The 21732-nt window shown below is 41.6% G+C and overlaps 1 protein-coding gene across 8 annotated transcripts in view; it reads right to left on the reverse strand.

Annotated features, from left to right (window-relative positions):
* Positions 1–2029: 2029 nt before the first annotated feature.
* The window catches only part of PKHD1 (PKHD1 ciliary IPT domain containing fibrocystin/polyductin), a 234539-nt gene continuing 214836 nt past the window's right edge, over positions 2030–21732 (reverse strand). For 7 of the 8 annotated variants that reach the window (XM_088053430.1, XM_088053431.1, XM_088053432.1 and 4 more), the window contains 6 exons: positions 16327–16462; positions 15710–15797; positions 12286–12393; positions 7663–7818; positions 7017–7151; positions 2030–2483 (listed from right to left, as the gene is read on the reverse strand). In XM_088053430.1, the coding sequence (XP_087909556.1) occupies positions 2155–2483; positions 7017–7151; positions 7663–7818; positions 12286–12393; positions 15710–15797; positions 16327–16462 (952 nt within the window). In that variant the 3' untranslated portion in view covers positions 2030–2154. The remainder of the gene's footprint in view (positions 2484–7016; positions 7152–7662; positions 7819–12285; positions 12394–15709; positions 15798–16326; positions 16463–21732) is intronic. The other variant, XM_088053434.1, reaches the window with a different exon arrangement.

Consider the following 21732-nt stretch of genomic DNA (forward strand, 5'->3'; position numbering starts at 1 on the left):
TGGGGCAACCACAGCTTCTCATCTAATCACACAGTTCCTGTAAGAGTGAGAGTTTTAACTCAGTTTCATAGAAAACATAGATGGAAAATATTTCAAAATAAATCTGGATCTCCCTTATCCACAAAGCAGTAGGATCCTATTTCATCCAATCACTGTTGCAGTCAGTCTAAACCAAATTATTTTAGGAAAAGATGCCATTTTATGTTTAGCCATGAAATGTCTTCAACCACTTCAACCACTGAGTCTCATTCTCATCTTTCTCTCTGACCACTACAGTGTTGTGAGATTTTTTCCATTTTTTTTTCTCATACACAAGATCCCCAAATTTGTCTTGGTCAGGATTCACTTAATGTTTGCACCCATTTGTCACCATGTTTTGTTTCACTTTCTCCCCACTTCTTTCCCACGTGCCACCACTCACTCAGTTGAAGATGCTGCAATTCAAGGCTTCTAGCCTTGCTAATTCCATTAGAGGTCCAGATATAAAAGAGGTTATTAATTCTGTAAACAAAATATGGGTAAATTCAACAATTATGAACTAAAGGATTAATATAAACCCTTAACTATTTCCCAAATGTCTGATTTTTTTCCCCTGAAATAATTCTCTTTGTACAGTACTTTCATATAATTTACATTCAATATTATCAGCAGGCATACTGACGTGTAATTTTATATTATTTTCCTTTATACTGCTTGGATGTGATGGAGTCACTTACTAGAAGTAGAAACATTGAAGAGAAATAGAATTCATGGAATGGAGGAATTGTATTTCTGTAGAGAAGGAAGGCTCTACTGCCAGGTTAAAGCACCTGAAACTGGGTATCAGCTGTGGAGAAAAAGAACTGCTTCCCAATAGTTTCACCAGACATGAAAGTCTTTGAAAGCTTTTATTTTTTGTTCACACTCTAGATCACGATCCTTAGGGATCTACCCAATAATAATATTTTGGCATCTGCAGAAAATAATGTAATAAATGACTCTTCTATCCCATGGCAGAGGTCAAATAGGCTGATCCATTACACCTAATAAGGTCTTCATCCACAAGTGTCTTCAACCAGAAAAACTCCTGTTCACTCAACAAGAAGCCTGGCTCAGTGTGAAGTCAGTCTAATTTCACCCCAAAATTACGATTATAAAGACATCACAGTGCAGAAGCCAAAGATAGTGAATCTATTTTTGTGCCCAGGAAACTGAGCAGCTTGATCAGAATCTGCACCTTAACTCCAGCTTGAAGAGAACAGGATTGTAGTTTTTTTCCAAATGAAGGTTTCTCAACTTTTCTTCTACTTCTGATCTGGCCAGAAACTTCATCTTCCTGATTAAGTAATTTTTTTTTCTGCAAAGGAGTATAAATTTTATCTGGTGCCACCAAGACACCTTGCAACCAAGAATTTTATGGTACAGAGAAGGCATAATAAAGTTCCTCATCTTCCAGCTCAGTAAAGCAAAGCACAGAGGAATTCTCTGGGTAACTGAAGAATATCAGCATTAGTATTATTATCCATAAAGAGTAGTGTTCATAACAAGCCAGTGATTTAAAGGTGTCAGAAAACAATGCCATGGTGACAATTTACTCAGTAATATACTTTAATCCATAAAAAAAAAAAAAAGAAAATAAAAGGTTTAAGTGGAGCGGAATGGAAGCATTCACTTAAGCCACAATGAGAGATGAATAAATGAAAAAAATGAAAATATTTGTGTACACACTGACATTCTTTGAATGAAACTAAAAGTGTGGCTGGAAGAAATGAGACAATTTCTGTATATTTACATGTATGCATATTCACCAGCAATGCTTGAGACACTAAGACAACATCCATGCTACAACATTGTAGTGTCGGAAACCCTGTTGGGTTGCTGGGCTCATCCCTGGCTGCTTTCGAACGCAATCTCAAAGCTGATCCACTAAGCACTCCCCAAAACAGCTCCTGGAGACACTTTTGGAGTAGCCAGGCTTTGGTCAGTAGTCAGTCTCAAAGGGCAGTTTGGATGCACCCACCCCATTCTGGAAGCTCAGAAAGGTCATCACCAAAGAGCCTGGCAGCTGGCTGCAGGTTCCTTTGGCCCTGTGGTCCCCCAGCCCAAACCCTGCATGGTTTTCTCTGACCACAGCCCCACAGTGACCACAGTGGTTCACCCCCTCCCATCGCCGCGTTACCCCTCTGCTGCCACCATGGCAACGCACTCTCTGACATCATTCTGGTGTTGGGACATCCCGTCACACTTCTCTCTTTCCTGCTTGTACCCAGCTGAAGGTTGGGGCGCTTCCTCCTGGCTGGAGCACCCCGGGAGCTCCTCAGAGTCACCAGGAGATCTTGCTCTGTGGGGCTGTTGGTGACTGTCACTCTTCCTGGCTGAGGGAAAGGTGTGTCTGTCACCTCTCTTGGGCTGCACTTTGCGGGGCTTTCTTGGCCACTTGGGCTGCGGGTTCAGCTCCTCTGCATGTCCTGTGGCAGCTCCCACTGCTCCACTTCCTTCCTTAGCTGTGAAAGCAAGACTTGTTAATTTCTTACAATAATTATAAGACCCCAACTTCATGTCCACTTTTTATGCCTTTACTGTGTGTTAAACGCATCAATACATTTTTTTTCCCCCATTTTACATGGGCAGACAGTTATAGGACAAGGGGGAAGAGTTTTAAATTGAACAGGAGAGATTTAGGTTAAAGATTAGGGAAAAAATCCTTCCCTGTGAGGGTGGTGAGCCACTGGCACAGGTTGCCCAGGGAAGCTGTGGCTGCCCCATCTCTGGAAGGGTTGAATAGGGCATGGAACAACCTGGGATAGTGGAAGGTGTGCCTGCCCAGGGTGGGAGAAAGTAGGTGATTATTAAAGTCCCTTCCAACCCAAAGCATTCCATAATTCTATGATAAATTAAAAAGCAATTACTCTTACAGAAATAGCTCCAGTGGCTATAAATTTCAATTTGACAGAAATGAATTGGCAAAGACAAACAATCATTAGCTATGTCCACAAATAAAAAGCAACAAACCCGGCCGGTTTGTGTTTATTGACACATTAACAGCTGCTAGGGCGTCTCCAACATTTAGAAAAATTTTAAATAAATGTTTAATAATCAATTGTATAGATCACAGTTTCTTAGTGAGCTATATATTGTTAAGACTGAAGACATTTTAATACCCATAAAATGCACCATCCTTTTCTGAAACAGGCTGTAACTTAGGGTAGAACTTTTTCTTGAGTAGGTCTCAAATGTTAGAAATACTGAGACTGCAACCTGCAATGCTGTTTTTAAAAAATTACATAGAAAAAATGCAAGAAAATATAAATGTAAACTATACATTTTACATGTGGAATTTTTTACATCTTTATATATCAAATGGTTGTCAATAACAGAGACAGGGTTACTTGTAGTGACACAGCAGATAATTTCTGAGCTGGCAGTGTGTCCCTTGATTCGCAGCCAAATTTGTAGCATCATGTGGATGCTAAAAACATTTATAATTTTCTTGTAATTTTCTCCCTCTCCCCACGAAAAAAAGTGCCATCAGCCTACACTTAAACCTTCAGTACTCATTCCAGAACTAGTCCTGGTCAATGTCTCATGTTAGTAGACAAAATCAGTTGTTTTAGTCCATTTATCAGCACACATTGTAGGTCCTTAGCACAAATAATACCAGAAAATGTGTTATTACCTCTTCTGATATTTTAGGTTTGTCCTTTCAGTTTAACTCTTTACAGCCTGTGACATTCAGCCTCATGGATGTTTGGATCTTTTGCTCTGATCCATTCTCTTCTGCATTTCCTGTCATTCATATAATTGAACTTATATTTTCTGAATCATAAAATATTGCAAATTGGAAGGGTCATTGAGTACCTCCCCTGCTTCTCACAAAAACTCCTAAAATGAAATAATATTTCAGAAAGGTTGTCCAGACACTGCTTGACCAATCTGAACTCTGACAGCCCTGACAATGACTTCATGATTGTGCTCATTTTTTTCTGTTAAAGGGTGTTGCTGTTTCTTTTCAACTTGTACTCTTGTAAATTTAAATTTCAGGGTTGTGCCTCTTGAGAATTCACCAGAAAGCTGTTTCCAAAATTTCAGCAGTCAGATATATTATTAAGTTTAGCACTTTTCCTTCTTAAGCTGTCTTTAACTTTAGGTAGTCGGCTGATTTAAAGTACAAATTACATACATCACAGGTTCAATTTTCTTCTTTAGACACATAAACAAGATAATAAGGTCATGATCTCCTACACCAAAGCTTCTTGTTAGTTCTGGAGATTTATTGACTCTCTCATCTTCAAAGGTGCCATTTTCAACGGTGGAAATAAAGTTTTTCAACCAAGTTTGAATCAATGGAGGAGGCTACAAGTTTTCTGGATAGAAACAGTTTCAAGGATAAAGTACTGCCATGAGATTCCTGATATTTAAAAATTAAATACAAACTATTCAATATCATGAAAGCATATGATTAACTGGATTAAGTACCAGCTAACAGAGCTCAGGCAGAAATAATGTATAGGAAATAATTCTCAGGGATGTGCAGTAGTACCAGACACTACTACTGAAATGGAAGATATTCAATGTTTCCACTGGTGATTTGGAAATTAAACTAAAATTGATTCTAGTGAAATTTTGTAAAACAAGGGAAAAATGGCAAACTGGTAGAAAGAAAGGAGAAGGAGCTGATCTGGGCAAGCTAGGAGCCAGAAGGGGAGACCCAGTTTACAGACTGGGGTAACATCTTCAGGAACACACAATAATTTCTAGCTGAAGGTGTCCAAGGGGGTCAGAATAAGAATCAATCAGGTACAATCCTGAAAAGGTTCAGGGAAAGGACAGAAAATCGAAGCTTGGAAATGTAAGTTGTAGGAGGATACAAGCTCTCTGTTGAACCAGCAGAAAAAACTGCAAAAAGCAAAAAGAAACAATATGTTCCTCTACCTCCAGATGTGTTCTGTTAACAATGACTAAGTCCATCAAAAGTTCGTCAAGAGAGAGATAATTACGAGAAGCTAAGGAGATTTTTCTTGTTAGACCCAGGTTAGGCAAGGCAACGTCTCGATCACATCTCTGTGCTGGACTGCAGAGCTGTGCATGGTGGTTTCTCCCTCATCTCCATCCTCAGCTGCTCCTTTTGCTACAACATCCAGGGCCCTTGATCCACTGGACTTTGCACTCTACAAGCACCCACCAATGAGAAAATCTCTGTTTTGCAAGTCTTACTGTGGTGATTCATAAATAAAGGCTCTGAACACTTAATTGTGTTAGAAAAGCAGTATTTCTTATGAGGGGAAGAGCTACAAAGCAGAAACTAAACAAAAAGAGTGCAGCTTTGATTTCTTCTCTCTCTCTCCAAAACCAACAGTACTTTAAATAGGGGGGAATCAAACATTAGACATTTCCAAGTCATATGTATTAAATTCACTTAAGATATTGTTATCCTTGTTTAGATTTGAACATATTGGGGAATCTTTTTGTCTTGCAACTATTCCTAAAAGACTCTAAATGGCTGGATTGCCTTTTTCTGACAAAAAAATTCTTTCCATGAATTATTTACGTGACGGCTCCAATCAGAGATGTACCTGTCAGCCTCCCCAGCCAAAATGAAAGTTCACTATGTAAAGGTGCCAAGGGAGAGTGGCAGCCTCCCACTGTGAGTTTATAGACAGAACTAAGTCAGCACGCATTATGTGTCAGAGCCAACATCAGACAGAATCAGATCCTTTGATCTCAGACCTCCACAGGAAGCTTAGATCTCAGACAAATTAGATAAAAAATGAATTTATAGCAGATATGTGTCCTAAGGCACACAGCTGAATGCTGTGTTTTGGAAGAGTATGGCAAATATCAAAACACATAAACTGCAGAATTTCCTCTCTCCTTTTCTCTCCCTCTGCTTTTGTGACAGACACTAATTAAAAGGAGATAAAAACTCCAGCTCGCTTCTTCCTGCCTCTTATGTAATCCACAGGCTTCAGTAAGAAGGAGGAAAAAGAAATTCCCAAAACAGAGTAAACGGGGGGTTCAGCAGGGTTATCTGAATGCCCTTAGATCTGTGCTGTTGGCAGGTGAGATAAAAAAAAAGCCCTCAGCTACTGTAAGAACATTTCACACTTGCAGAAAGGGAAGCCAGTGCTTTGTGCTGCCAGCCACATGCCCCTGGGGCTGTCTGCTTTCCTGTGACCTCAGAAGGAGCCGGGTTTGATCAGAAGATGATGAAAGGACAAGTCTGGAGGAGGTGTGCAGGAAAGGGTTGTTTGTGGCAGGACCCCGGGGAGCAGAGTGGGACACAGGGTGGGTGGGTGAGAGTGGAGTTGCTTTGGGCTGCTGGGTTGGACTCACAGGGACTGTGCAAACCAGCCCTGGGTGTTTTTTTTACCTCCAGTGTAACAGTGCAGTTCTTCATAACCTCCAAACCTGCCCAGAGCTTTTGGTCCCCCTCCAGCACCTGGAGATTTGGGCAGGGAGGAGCCCTGCTCCTCCAGGCATGTGGGGACACCAGGAGTGTTGGTCCCTGCCCTACTCCAAAAACACTGGGAGAAATCATGGACTCATTGAATCATAGAATATCCTGACCCGTGGGAAAGGGAGCCAAAAGGATCACTGAAATCCAGGCCCTGCTCCTGCACTGGACACCCCAAAAATCACAGCATGAGCATGAGGGGGATTATGCTGCTGCCTTCAGTGTAGCTGGGAATTCACTCCATCTGTATTGAAGGAGATGAAATGACAAACAGAAAAAACTCAGGGAGAAGGAGGAGGTAATAAAGAGATTGACCTTCTGAGAATGTGCCATTGGTCCTATACAAACCTATAGAATCCTAGAATCAGTGAAGCTGGAAAAAACCTCTCAGATCATTGTGTCCAACCACCAAGGCAGCACCACTGCATTCACCATTAAACCTCTCCCCAGCTGCCACATCCCACACACTTTTTGCACACTTGCAGCGATGGTGACTCCATCACATCCCAGGGAACACCTGAACTTGTTAAAAGACATAAACTGACTCTTTTAGTGTCCAATCATTTATGAATTGCAGTCTCACCTCCTGCTACAGACACTCCACTTTTATTTGGTCCTTGATTGAAGCAAGGCTTGGTGGGAGCTGCAGGAGGCTGTGACTGTTCACTGGGTCTCTTGGTGCTGTCCCGTGGTAGATGAGGCTGTTCAGTCCTCGTTTCTGCAATGAAACACACAGTCACATCACCCTCAGTACATCCTCTGCTCAGAAGAAATTATTAGTTCAAGAAAAACTTGAACATACTGTTGAACATATAGTACAATATTGCTTGAATATGCCACCAAATGTCATGTCCACACTCCCTTGAACCCTTCCAGGGATGGTGACTCCACCACTGTCCTGGGCAGACTGTTCCAGTGCTTAGCAATCTTTTCCAAGAAGAAACTTTCTGTAATATCTGTCTGGACTCAGACACCTTTCATAGGCACAAAACTGTATAACCTTGTGCTGTCATAGAATCATAGAATATTCTGAGTTGGAAGGGACCCACATTGATTATTGAAGCCCAACTCTTGTCTCTGCATAAACTACAAACCATATCCTAATTACTGAACATCCCAGAGCTTTCTCTGAGTTCTATTGTCTGAAACCCATTGTGGCCACTCTGGAGATTTGTTAAATAAAACAAGGAATCTGCAAGTATAAATTTTTGTGGATATTTCCAACTTACTGTGGCTTTTGCTCTTCCTGAGCCAGCAGAATGAAAGAACAATGATGAAGGCAGATGCTGCTGAAGCCAGTATGACAACGAGGATCATGCTGGCCCTGGCTCTCATGGGCACAGGGAAGGTGGCAAATGGCTGGGACAGCACAGTGAACTTGGTCCCTGAGAATTTAAAGCATTCAGTTTATCACAAAAGCACAGTAATTTCACAGCCAAAACACCACCCTGTAGCTTTTTAACAGTGTTAAAGATGCGTTCAGGGACAAACCATAAATCTGTCTATCTCCAGACAGATCCAGCATTAATGGACAATATTTATTTGGGACTGAGTACCAGGACAACCCAAACAAGTAACAATATTTCTACAAGCTAAGTTTCAAGCTTTGAGTGCTTCCTGAAGCATAACAGCTTCTTTGCATTCAACAATATTTAATATTTCTTCCATTAATTTGACTGACAGAAACCCCAGAAAATACCTTCACAATGCAACTGCTTCTGAGGCCAGACAGATCAGGCCCCTACAGAAAACATGCACATTTTCTGCAAGAGAAACTGGTTGTGATAAGACAGTTCTTAATACAGATTTTTTTACAGGCTACACCTGAATCTTATCAATATAAGTTAGGGGGAGCCCAGAAACATTCACCAGCATGAAGATTAAATCCATGATGCATAAAGCTCACAGTGAATTTGTTAATATTTTCCACCACGTTGATAATGAGCATTATAAATAAAAAATGTCAGTGTCCCTGCTGTTACACAGTAAATATTTAGTCTCTTGAAAGACAGAAGCTCTGGGTAATGCTCTGCACCCAGAGATTCTAAAATTTTCAGCAAATGGCAAAATCAAGCCAGGTGCTGCTCATAGTTTCTGTGTTCAAGAGTTGATTTGGTCTCAGATCTGAGTTGCAAGGACTGGAAGATGTTCAGTGGTGCCTTTTTGATGTAGAGGGAGGTTTTGATTCCCTAAATTACTTCCAAAACAAGTTCTGAGTGTAGATGTGCTGGGCAAGGACAGGAGTTTGGGAAAACTGGCCCTGCTACTCTCTGAAGACCACCTTGAAGGATGTGGATTGGCACATCAGCTCCATATCTCTCTTACTACCTGACTCATTATTGGTCCTAACCCCACAGTTCTAAACATTTTGAAGGATATTTATTTCACTTGATTTCTGCTTTTAATAAAAACCTAAAAGCCTTTTTTTCTTCAATTAATTTAAAAAAAAAGAGAAATGTTGTCAGATGGAGGCTTGGAGACCGGGGTAAGTAACTGTAAGTACTTTTAGCAGAAACAAATTAGATTTGTGTCAGTGTTGTTCACCTGAACGAAGCTGGGCTGCACCAGAACAGGGTGGGAAGTATGTTCTAATTGGGAGAAATCTGCCTACAAACAGATATGATCTTCAGCTGAGAGAAGAGATCTCTCGGGTATCAAGGACCCTACACACACAGGTGTTTAGAGGTGTTTTGCACTACTCTAACAGTTTGTGAGTAGGATGCTGTTGGTTTAAATGGAAAGTGGATGTATCAAACCCATTGGGATCCATATCAGTGAAGGGAATATTACTGTAAAACAAGGAGAAAGACAATGCAGTGGTGCTATGAATAGTCTGCTCTCCCCAGGAACTGCAACTAAAACATTTGGGATTATGCATTCAGCATCAGCTGCACCTCCTCAGCTGTCTACAAACAATGAATTATGGCAGGGTAGGTGCATAGAGCAACTGGTTCATGAAGATGTATCACAAAAATCTACTATTTGATTGTTTAATTTCAGGGTTTTTTTATCTCAAATGATAAAAGTAAATCTTCTTTGTAAGATTCTGGAAGTGTAAAAACCTTTATGCTGTCTTCAGCATGGTTGCCAATTACAAGGAGCAAAAGGGATTGTGCCTTTGGTGTGTACCTTTGCAATGAACATTAAAAGTGTGCAATAATCTGATTTACAAAGGTGATACTTGCATAGGTTCATCAGCTGCCTGTACACATTGATACCTCCAAACACCCTCCATGGGGGAATGGCTTTAAGCTGAAAGAAGGCAGATTTAAATTAGATATTAACCACTAGCACAGGGTGCCCAGCGAAGCTGTGGCTGTCCCATCCCTGGAAGTGTTGAAGGTCAGTCTGGAAGGGGCTCTGAGCATCCTGGTCTACTGAAAGGTGTTCTTTCCCAACACAGGGTACTTGAAACTCGATGATTTTGAAGATCCCTTCCAGTCCAAACCATTCTGTGATTCTATTATTAATTCTTAGTAACTCTCTGACTAGTTAAATTGTTCAGAAAAGGGAAATCTGTTTGACTTTTGTTCAGAAAAAGATTTTGAGATTTACCTGAAACAGGTTTCTAAACACATTTCATTAATCTGTGCTTCCAGCCTAAAGAATCAGATCTTGTGAGGTGCTGACTTTCCACCTGCTCTCACTGATGAGAAAGTAGTGGGAGCTGCATGTGTTTGGCAGCTCAAAGTACACAAAAATCTCCCCCTTGAAAAGCCTCACCTCCAAGTGCTCCCTGCACCCCAATTCTCCCTTTTCCAAGTCATGGGAAGCACTGGATTTGGATGAGCCACTTGTGGAAGCCTAAATGTTTGTAAACTTATATTTTTATTTTTTTTTTCCTCAGATTTTTTCATTACCCACTTCCATTTGGCAACTTCACCAGTCATATGTACTTGTTCCCTCTGTTTTTTTCTGGATGAGGCAAGACATGAGAGATAGATAGATAGATAGATAGATAGATAGATAGATAGATAGATAGATAGATAGATAGATTATCTATAATGGTATTTATCTAGAGAGACATCCATGCATATTTATCTATATACAGAGATGGATGGATGGATGATGGATGGATGGATGGATGGATGGATGGATGGATGGATGGATGGATGGATGGATGTGGATGGATGGATGTGGATGGATGGATGGATGGATGGATGGATGGATGGATGGATGGATGGATGGATGGATGGATGGATGGATGGATGTGGATGGATGGATGTGGATGGATGGATGGATGGATGGATGGATGGATGGATGGATGGATGGATGTGGATGGATGGATGTGGATGGATGGATGGATGGATGATGGATGGATGGATGGATGGATGGATGGATGATGGATGGATGATGGATGGATGGATGGATGGATGGATGGATGGATGGATGGATGATGGATGGATGATGGATGGATGGATGATGGATGGATGGATGGATGGATGGACAGGGATGGATGATGGATGGATGGATGATGGATGGATGGATGGATGGATGGATGGATGTGGATGGATGGATGATGGATGGATGGATGGATGGATGTGGATGGATGGATGGTTGGCTGGATGGATGGATGGATGGATGGATGTGGATGGATGGATGGATGGATGTGGATGGATGTGGATGGATGGATGGATGGATGTGGATGGATGGATGGATAATGGATGGATGGATGGATGGATGGATGGATGGATGGATGGATGGATGGATAATGGATGGATGGATGGATGGATGGATGTGGATGGATGTGGATGGATGGATGGATGGATGGATGGATGGATGGATGGATAATGGATGGATGGATGGATGGATGGATGTGGATGGATGTGGATGGATGGATGATGGATGATGGATGGATGGATGGATAATGGATGGATGGATGGATGGATGGATGGATGGATGGATGGATGGATGGATGGATGGATAATGGATGGATGGATGGATGGATGGATGGATGGATGCAATACCATAATAGAGACTTTACACATGGTCTTACAACATCTATATCTGAATGTGTCATTGGACTGTGTGCCAGACCTGTTCCTGCTGCTCCACATACTTGCCTCAGCAGTGATCCTGAGATAGGAAACCAACAATTTGAGCCCTCTATAGCTTCAGAAACAGACTTAGAGATAATTTCAGGCCCCCAAACAGTGGCAGAGGCGCTTCCCCTGTGCAGACATCTTGAGGATTTTCCAAGGCAAAGTTCACAGGGTACCTTGCCCCCAGTGCCCCCCTCAGCTGGCATTACCAAGAAGGCATAAACACACCTGCCTCCTCTTTACTGAGCCGCTCAGGAGCCTCTGAAGGTGCCAACATCATCTCCATAAGCTCTCAGGAGAGCCCTGGCAGAGCTCAGTCCTGGAGTCATGCTCTGAACATGCAGAACCACCTATAAAGGTGAGCAGGTGCAGGCAAACAGTCAGGAAAAGGCACTATGAAAATAGCCAGGAGCACAGATGGAAAAATTCTGAACAGGGTAAAATAAGAGGGAATGAGAGGTTGCAATTTATAGGAAAAAGTTTGCTCTGGCAACTTAAGTGGTTTCAAATATCTAATTTCTTGGGATACATGCTAGGGAATCCAGGGAGAAAGAGGCACCTTTTTCTGACTTCTCTTTACTTATTCATTAGATTTGCAAGATCTTGCATGAATAGCACAGGAATCACCCAGCTCTCCTGCTGCCTGGGGAATGCCAACTTGGATGTGGAACAGGACTCAGGCTATTTAGAGGTTTGGCATCACTCCACCCATTCAAACAAAGTTTAACTCATTTTTTATAAATTCAGGCCACATGTAGGGCTTTGATTTTAACAAATAAAAAAAAAAAATACACAGAATATAGGGTTTACCTGGAGGTGATGTGACAGTGAACACAAGTCTCCAGTTTGTTCCTGAGCTGGAGACAGCCAGATTGGAAAAGCTTGCACATCCCTCTATGACCTGCACTTGGGTGAGCCCTGGAGAGTCAGAAAAAATCATATTGCAATTAGCAGCAACCACATAAGTGCCACTTAAGGACCTCAGGAAGTCCTCATGACTTTAAGGGACTTCAGAAAGCCTAAATTCATTATCCATCTTCATCCTAAACATTGTGTCTAGCTCCAGAAAATTTCACACTGAGGGACTCAGAAAACAAATTCCTGAGGAGTTAGAGGGCTTCAGCTTCTAAATATTTATACTTTGAGCTCATTGTGAAATGGCATTTTCTGTGTGTTATGGGGTTGTAATGTGAATGCAGGTGTTAGAGGGATCAACAAGGGTAACAGGAGCTATAGAGACACACTAGAAAGTTCCAAATGCCTATTTTTTAATTTAACTCATGTCTTGTGTAACTAAGTACTTCACCAAGGTTGGGAGAGTGATAATGAGACTGTCCTAAGGGGGTGTTCTCAAGGAGTCAAACACTGTAACTAAGGGACAAGCTGAATCTTCAATTCTTTCCTGATTTGTAGGTGTTTCACCTTATCTGTGGAGCATATTCCCTCCTGTCCTATTGTTAAATCTCTTGGAATTTTTCTCCAGCTCTGTGAGATGCTTTGAAAGGTATTTGGCCAAGGAAAGTGTCTGTGGTGAGTGGCCTGAGACACTACAGGAGATACTGTCAGCTGGAAACCTGGCAGGGAAAATCTCCATGGGGAGCATTAAATTGAAAACCAGTAAACAGAATTTCTCCATCATGTTACCTCTTGTTGTGATCTATCAGGGAATGAATTCTGGCCCAACATTTGCCCTTGCCATGATTGTTATTTCTGTAGGCTCTTTTTAAAAGTTATAATTTACTTTGCAACTGGATCCCCATTTTATTGTGTGTATCTTTGAGCACCAGCCAAGGCCAGGTCTGGTCTGCATTCAGCCTCTTGGGGTGAAAGGGGTGAAATCCTAAAGGCTGACAAATTTCCAAATGTTGGTTCAGGTGGGGGTGAGATGCCAGAACTTCCTCAGGATGCTGGACTTGCTCCAGTGATCACAAACACAGACTTTTGCCTGCTGAAAGACAACATGTCATAACTATTTGCTTTATTAAGCAGGTGGTTTGACATTTTATTGCAGTTAAGCAGCACAGGTGAAGGTACATAAAGCTGAATGTGGGCAGGACATTTCTACTCTGCCATTCTCATGTTCAGGGCACTGACCAATGTTGTAAAGTAGCAAACTCTGAACTATGGCCAGGAACTGCCCAAGACAAGGTCTTACACAAAACCCTGACACATATTAATTATTTAGCAACATAAATTATAAGGTTTCTCCTCTCTGTGACTCTGGTACTATTTAATTTGTTTATACTTAATTAGTTTTGACTACATTTTTTTTTTTTCTGTTTCTATACAGTATCTAGCAAACCAAATCACCAATTTCATTACGAGTCTCCAGGATCAGCTGTGATATATAAACAATCAGTGATTCAAGCTGTGAATAGATTTGATGGAGATGTGGAAATGTAGATTTCTTTTATTGCTTCAGCCTGATCCTGGTTCATCCATCTACCACTCATATGATCCTCCTTATGACAGTGTCTGCACAGACTACCAAGATTTTCTTGGCTCTCATACTCACTGTAATATGGATTTTAACAGAGGGCCTTGTCAGCTGTGTTCAAATACTTTATAATTGCCATTTCTAGTGTGTGATGAAGCCTGGAGTACTGTACTGTACTTCTCAACAGAGACTAGCTCAGCTTTCAGGCACATATGCTTCAAAGCTCAGAATATTACAGATATATATGGGAGTCTTCCCAAAGATCTCTCAGGCAAGCTGGTATTTAACGTAGAAGCACAGCTAATTTGGAGCTAAACTGCCTTCCACGAGGCACTTTGGCTGCTGTCAGATGAGGCAGCCTCAGTGTGCTAGACGGGACCCATTTCCATTAAATGCTGCTTTCATGTGCTTCAAAAGACGAGTGCAATAAGGATGTTTGTCAAAGGAAAAACTGCAGCAAACTATTACATGCAGAACATCTGTACTGTGCTGCTCTTCCTTTGCTGGAGTTTATTGACTATTAATTTGATGCATGTATCTTTTAAAGAATGTGAAGTGTCTTTCTCTTCAGTGACTCTTTCTTTCTTTTCTTTCTTTTCTTTCTTTTCTTTCTTTTCTTTTCTTTCTTTCTTTCTTTCTTTCTTTTCTTTCTTTCTTTCTTTCTTTTTCTTTCTCTCTCTCTCCCTCTTTCTCTCTCTCTTTTCTTTATTTCTTTTCTTTCTATTATTTTCTTTTTCTTTCTTTTCCTTCCTCCCTCCCTCCCACTGTCAATGAATAGATAATCCAAAAACCTGTGGCTCATCTAAACCTAAGGAGTTTAGGAATATGCCCTGGAAAGCCATGAAAAGGAACAGAAAACATCAAAGGATTTTTCTAACCTGTAATCCTGGAACTTTCTTGGGGTAGGAAGAATTGCTAATTAACAGAAACAGGGACTGAAAGGGTGAGAAGCTGTGATCTACAGAATAAATGCTACTTATCTTCTCTAAATGTGAATTTTTCAACTCAAAATAACACACTAATGGCTTTACTGTGAACAAAATACTTTCTGTGCAATAAGGAACTTAACTTTTCATTGTGTGTGCTTCTTATATTTAAATATTTTAGGAATTAAACTAATAAGTTTATAATCATTATAATTTACAAATTCTAATTTAGCAGCATATGACCATCCACAGGTGTTTGGTTCAGCACTCTGCTTAAACAAGGTTCTATATCTAAGCAAGTTCCCACAACCTTGAGGGAAATCCTCACATGTCTGGAGTTTTTTAAGAGTTTTCACGAGTCTTTCATGAGTTCATGCATTTTGATAAATGAGGACAAGAAGGGAAAAATTTAGATCCCCCATGAAAAAAAAAACACTTTGACATTATAATATATTAATGACAATTCACAGGCAGTTTCTGTCTGTAGATCAGATCCCAGATTATTTGCTGGGATAAAAAGATGGTCATGGACCCTAAAGAAATAACATAAATTGAAAATCAAGTGTTAGGATTTCTAATTCTTCTTTCTCTCCTTTTTTGACTCCAGACGTGCCTTTTAAAGACAAACTATAGGATATACTTCCTTTAAATTACCAGAGCACAAAAATACTTTGTAAAAACATTTTTTTTTATTCTTTTTTTTCCTGTAGCATATGACTGGGCAGCTCACCAAACTCCTACTGCAGCCTTCTGTTTTCAACCCAAAGACTGGTTTTCAACAGCCTTATTTCTCAGGGAGAACTGAATTTATCACCATCATTCTGCATAGGTGCTTTGCCATAACCCTTCCTATAGGAAAACACATCCAAACCTTTCAGCACAGCCTCAGAGGAGTCCTTGAGATGGGCTGATACAACCCAGGGTTCTGCAGGAGGCCCCAGTTTGTCAATTCTTTCACCCTGGGAGGAAGAACACAAGAATTAAGATCCTGTCTCCTCAGCAACAGCAAATAAAGCTTTGATGATTTTAACAGCTGTAATTATTTTTTATATATATTCCCCCTGTTTAAGGGTAGTTTGCATTTATGTCACATGTTACAAATGTCACAAAGTTCACCATAACTTTTCAAGATGAGGCCACATCACAGAATGGATCGTGGTTGATCCATTGTCTGCTCCAACCTCCCAGCTCCAGCAGGGCCATCCCAGAGCACAGGGATTGTGTCCAGGCAGTTCTGGAATATCCCCAGTGAGGAGACTCCACTCCCTCTCTGGACAATCTGCTCAGGGCTCGGTCACTGCACTGGGAAGTTCTTCCTCCTGTTCAGGTGGAACTTGCTGGGATCAATCCCTGCCCGTTCCTCTGCTGCTATTGCTGGATCCCCATGGAGCAGAGCCTGGCTCCAAAAATCTCAAATGTCAAAAATCTCAAATGTCAAGGTAGTACAGAATTAATAGAAGTCTCCATCCACAGGGAGGCAAATTCTACCTTTCTGTCCAGGAAAATGATTTTTGGCTGTACTGGAAGCTGCTTCTCAATTTCTCCATCTGAAGGCTGCACTTGAACAGAGATGCTGTAGGGTCTTCTGTATAAGCACATTTCTGAATGTTGTCTGCTTCCATTTCTTCCACATGAAAAGGGATGGGAAGGGAAAAAGAAAAAAAAAAATTGAAGGAAAATCAGAAATAAAGTTCCAGATGTTATTTTCTGTTCCTATTTTCTTCCTGCTAATTTACCTTATCATAACCTTTGATTCCTTGGGCGAGAGAAGCATGCATGGAAATAGGAAACAGTTATCACTTCCAAGCAGAAAGCAGCACCAAAGTATGAAAAAAATCCTTTAGTTTCAATCCCCAGTTTACAGATGGAAAAGTGAGAAATGGACAAAGTAATTTATGTCCCTGGTATCACGTTGGAAGTATGTGGCAGAGACAGGGATTTTATGGATTCATGATGCCTTAGCCCCAAAGTCACCATTGTGACTTTCACTGAGAGCAGCAGAGCCTGCAAATGTTCCCTGTCCAGCAGAGATTTTCACTGAAAACCTTTGAGCTCCTCTAAGAACAAAGTCTTGGTTCTTCCACACAAGCACAGCACTTACAGGGCTTTACTGCATTTCTTTTTCCTGCCATCACCTTCCCAATCTGAAAAGTCTGCAGACAGAAATAAAGCAGTTACAGGCAGCCCCTTGAAAGACATGGGTTTTTCCAAGCCTGAAATTTAAATTAGAACATCCCAGGAGAGCACTTTTGCATTTGAATAATGAATCAACACTTTATTCTGAGCCTGGATCATTTCATTCCCTCTCCCAGTGCTTTGTGTCATTTAGTATCTCATATATATATAATTTTTTTTTTATATATATATATATATATATATATATATATATATATATATATATATAAAATGCTGTAATATGAATTGCAATGAAGAGGCTGGGGGCTTGGTATTGTCTTGAAATGAAAGAAGAAAAGCCATTCATTGATCTCCACTGTTTGCTTAAAGGTGTTTACAAACACAAGAAATATGGAGCTTAAGTTTCCTTTGCTTTCAACTCTTTCTTTCTAGTTTGGGTGATGGCTGTGGATGTTTTTTCAGAATATTACTCTGCATTACAAATGAGAAAGTGTTCATACTGAGCTGATGAAAAATACTGGTCTGAACTACAGCTGCTGGAAAGATCAACTAAGGTTTTAAGGATATGTGCAGACTCAAGGAGTGAAGTTTTAGTTCTTATCTTGGCTCTTTATCTTGTATTTTTGTCAGTGGGAAAATCTCAAAGTTTTGAAATTCATGTCAAGGGCATCAATAAGGTGCTGTTATCCACCTTGTTCCAAAAATGTGTATTCAACTGTGTGACCAAAACTTACTGGAGGAGCAAACACACCAAGCCATTCCTGTTTTCAAGCTAAAGAGCTGCAGTTTTCTGTGAGGCCCCTGGCTCCAGCTGAGCACAGAGAGGTTTAGGTGAGTCTTGGCATAGTTTCTGTAAAATCCAAAAAATTTTCCCTCCTCGGGTTCTTTAGAACTGAAAACAAATAAGAAAAATACCCTGAATTCACATGCCAGGCTCTACATGGTCAAACTGTGTTTTGTGTCTAGTGCATAGAGCAAGGCTGGTGGTGTGGTTCTAGGAAGTAGCTCTCACTCTCTGGGGTCAGTAGAATCATAGAATCATAAAATCACAGAGTCACAGAATCACAGAATCATAGAAAACTTGGATTAGAAGGGACCTTAAAGATCTTCCAGTTCTACCCCCTGCCATGGGCAGGGACATATTCCACTATCCCAGGTTGCTCCAAGCCCCATCCATCCTGGCCTTGGTCACTTCCAGAGGATGTGGCATCCACAGATTCTCTGGAGAACCTGGGGAACCCTCACAGTAAAAAATCTCACTTGTCTTCTATTTTAGAACTCTTTTAATTAGAACTGTTACCCCCTTGTTCTTTCTCTCTCTGGTAAAATAACAGTGAAGAAAACAGAACAGAGCAAAACTAGACATGAATACTTAAAACAGAAGTGTAAAAATGAATGTCTGTTTGGGGGTAATTTGAACTTGGTTAACATGGCATGGAATGTGGTGTTTACATCCCACATGGCCCAACCTGACTCGTGCTGTGAGGGAGCCCCTGCCTTAGGGCACAACCTTGCACACAGAAAGTCATATTCCTTAAAATGATGTCAGTGTGGAGGAGGAGGAAGAAGCATCCTGCTGCTCCCATGCTGATTCATGCTGGAAGGAAAATAGGCCTTTCCTGGGACAGCTTTGCCCTGGGGAGGGGGAGGTAGATGAGTGCTCGTAGCCCAGCAGGAACCAGAGCAAGACCTGCCTTTGCCTTCCTCCCGTGGGCATGAAGGATGTGCTGCTTGCCACTGCCCTGCAGTCTCGTGCTGAGCAGGAGCAGGCTGGTTTGCAATTCCCTGCTGACAGGGAGCAGCTCTGGTGCTCGGTGCCCTGCAGCTCTCCTAGACGTGGGCACAGCAGGCTGGGGATGCCTCAGTCAGCAGGGACACCAGGGATCCCTGATCCTGTCACCAGCAGTGCCTACTCATGTCTGCTGAACAGGCTGAGGCTCCACAGGAGAGCAAGAGCCTGTCCTTTAGCAGCAGGGAAGCTCAAGGGCACAGAAACTGGAGGGTCTGCTGCAGGTATTATGGATTAACTGAGAAACTTGGTGGAAGGATTTGGGGCAGAGGAAATGAAGTATCCCTGAAATAAAGGAGAACTTGTTTCAATTACAAGTGCAATAATAACTATAATCATAAAATATAAAATCATATCATGATTTGGGTTGGAAGGCACCTTGAGGATCATCTTGCTCCAGGCCCCTGCCAAGTGCAGAGACACCTTCCACTATCCCAAGTTACTCCAAGCCCTGTCCAACCTGGCCTTGGACACTTCCAGGGATCCAGGGGCAGCCACAGCTTCTCTGGGCACCCTGTGCCAGGGCCTCACCAACCTCACAGGGAGGCATTTCTTCTTGATAACTAATCTGATGTAATATAGTAATACCATTACTAATATAGTTATATCATGCCATTATAATAATGTCTACAAAAATAATAGTAGTGGGAAGAAGAAGGAGAAGGAGAAGGAGAAGGAGAAGGAGAAGGAGAAGGAGAAGGAGAAGGAGAAGGAGAAGGAGAAGGAGAAGGAGAAGGAGAAGGAGAAGGAGAAGGAGAAGGAGAAGGAGAAGGAGAAGGAGAAGGAGAAGGAGAAGGAGAAGGAGAAGGAGAAGGAGAAGGAGAAGGAGAAGGAGAAGGAGAAGGAGAAGAAATACTGTTATCAATTAACTTCAAAGAGAAGGAGATGAGGATCACAGCCTGGGTCAAGGGTCCATTAAAGTCGGTGGATATAGGTCTACTAGAAAATTAAATGATGCCAAAAACAAGTCTTGGCACTGACACCTGATCACCTCTACCGTTAAACTGTCAGTCCCTCTTAAGCTCTGGTTTGTCCAATGGCAAAGTCCAGAACAACTCTCAAATTATCTGGGAGCTAATGCAGTCAGAAAATATTTTCACTTGGAAGTTTGGATGAGTCCATGCTGAAATATGTCAGCTGGCCTTGGTGCCAAAGAACAGCCCCTGGCATATTTAATTTCCTAATAGACATTGAAATTAATCGAACAGTTGTCTGGTATGTCTGCAATGCTAGTGTTGTAAAATCAATATATCCTTGGAAGTGGAAAGAAATTGGGAAGAATTTAGGGAACAATATGACTAAATGAATCATGATCCAGCAGAAGAGACATTTTTCTTTGTTGTTGAAAAGGTGGGGATTGCTGGTGACTTCAAGGGATTCAAGAAAGGGAGGTGCAGCAAGGACAGGGCATAGGCAAGCTGAGGACTTGTGGCAGGCAAAGGAGGTACATATTCAGTGGAAGGACTGTGAGGAATTCAACATTTTTGGGTGAGAACGGGTTCTGAAGTCATGGAATGATGAAATGAAGCAGACCTCTGCCCTCTCAGGTGCACTGTTGGAGCTCTGTCTCCCCCTGCAGATTTTGTCACCAATTAATACAGATGGGGAAGAGCAACATGAGCATCAGAAGACAATGAGGAGTCTGAGGTCATTCCTATTTTAAGCAAGAAAAGATATTTGAAGGATGACTTTTATTTCCCATAGTTTCCTATATTATAGAAAGAAATCAAAGAGAATCATGGAGCTCAGCTCCTGGCCCTGCACAGGACAGACCCAACAATCCCACCCTGTACCTGAGAGCATTGTCCAGGTACTTCTTGAACTCTGCCAGGTTTGGTGCTGTGACCACTGCCCTGGGGAGCCTGTTCAGTGCCCAGCCACTCTCTGGGTGAAGAAACTTTTCCTCACATCCAACCTAGACATCCCACGACACATTTTCATGTCATTCCCTCAGGTCCTGCCACTGGTCACCACAGAGCAGAGATCAGTGCAGGCTCTCCCCATCATGAGGAGGATATAACTGCAGTGAGGTCTCCCTTCAGTCTTCTCCTGGCTGAGGAAACCAAGTGACCTCAGCCTCTCCTCCTATGACTTCCCCTCTAGGCCCTTCTTCCATCAGAACAATGAAACTGATGAAGGGTCTAGATGTGGGATCACCAGAAGCCTTTACTCTGACAGGGACAGAGCAGATGCATCAGAGAGGAGAGAAATATTCTCCAGATTCATTAGTGACTTCCATTAATTGCTATAGATCAGTGGAAATGCCCCTATTTACAAAGCCAGTGGTGAGGAGCTAAGGCAGGCCTCCTCCATAACACACTGCCCAAGTTTACTGTCAGAGAAATGTCTTTTATTAAATGTAAACAGCATCCCGCCGGAGGTCAGAGCTTTGCCGTGCTGCGTATCCCAAGGTAATACCACTTTAAGCTCCACATAAACTCTTAAACAGTTTCTATCCTAAAACCAGACCGTAGGTGGTACAGTTTTTTACGATATGTTATAATAGTGCAATAAATCTGTTAGCTTAAAATCGAATCTCCGTGGCCTTTTAGAGAAATCATCATTAAATGCAAGGCCCTGTTAATGATGCCATCCCAGTGAAATTGTTTAATCTGCTAGGGGGGTGGAAGGTCACCAAATGAATTTTTTATAATACATCAACTTGACACGCAATAGGGAAAACTGTAATAGATAAAAGCAAAGGAAAAGGGCACTGTCTTCTTCTGATAGGTCAATAGCAGCCAAGAGAGTCACTCATCCACTTTTCCTTCACTACCGTGCTCCTTTTCCATTTAATATGGACACCCAATTAATACCTCAGCACCATAGACAACCTCATTTTAGGTGAATTATAGCAATTTCTTCCCCCTTCTCCGAAATGAAAGTGATCACAATACATCATAGCATTGTGCGAATTAACGTTAATTGATTCGAGTTACCAAGCATTGATGGGCCACTTCTATAATCTG

The sequence above is a fragment of the Pseudopodoces humilis genome, chromosome 3, assembly GCF_049639895.1.
Source record: "Pseudopodoces humilis isolate 2021_Gansu_Grassland_sample_001 chromosome 3, ASM4963989v1, whole genome shotgun sequence".
Lineage (NCBI taxonomy): Eukaryota > Metazoa > Chordata > Aves > Passeriformes > Paridae > Pseudopodoces > Pseudopodoces humilis.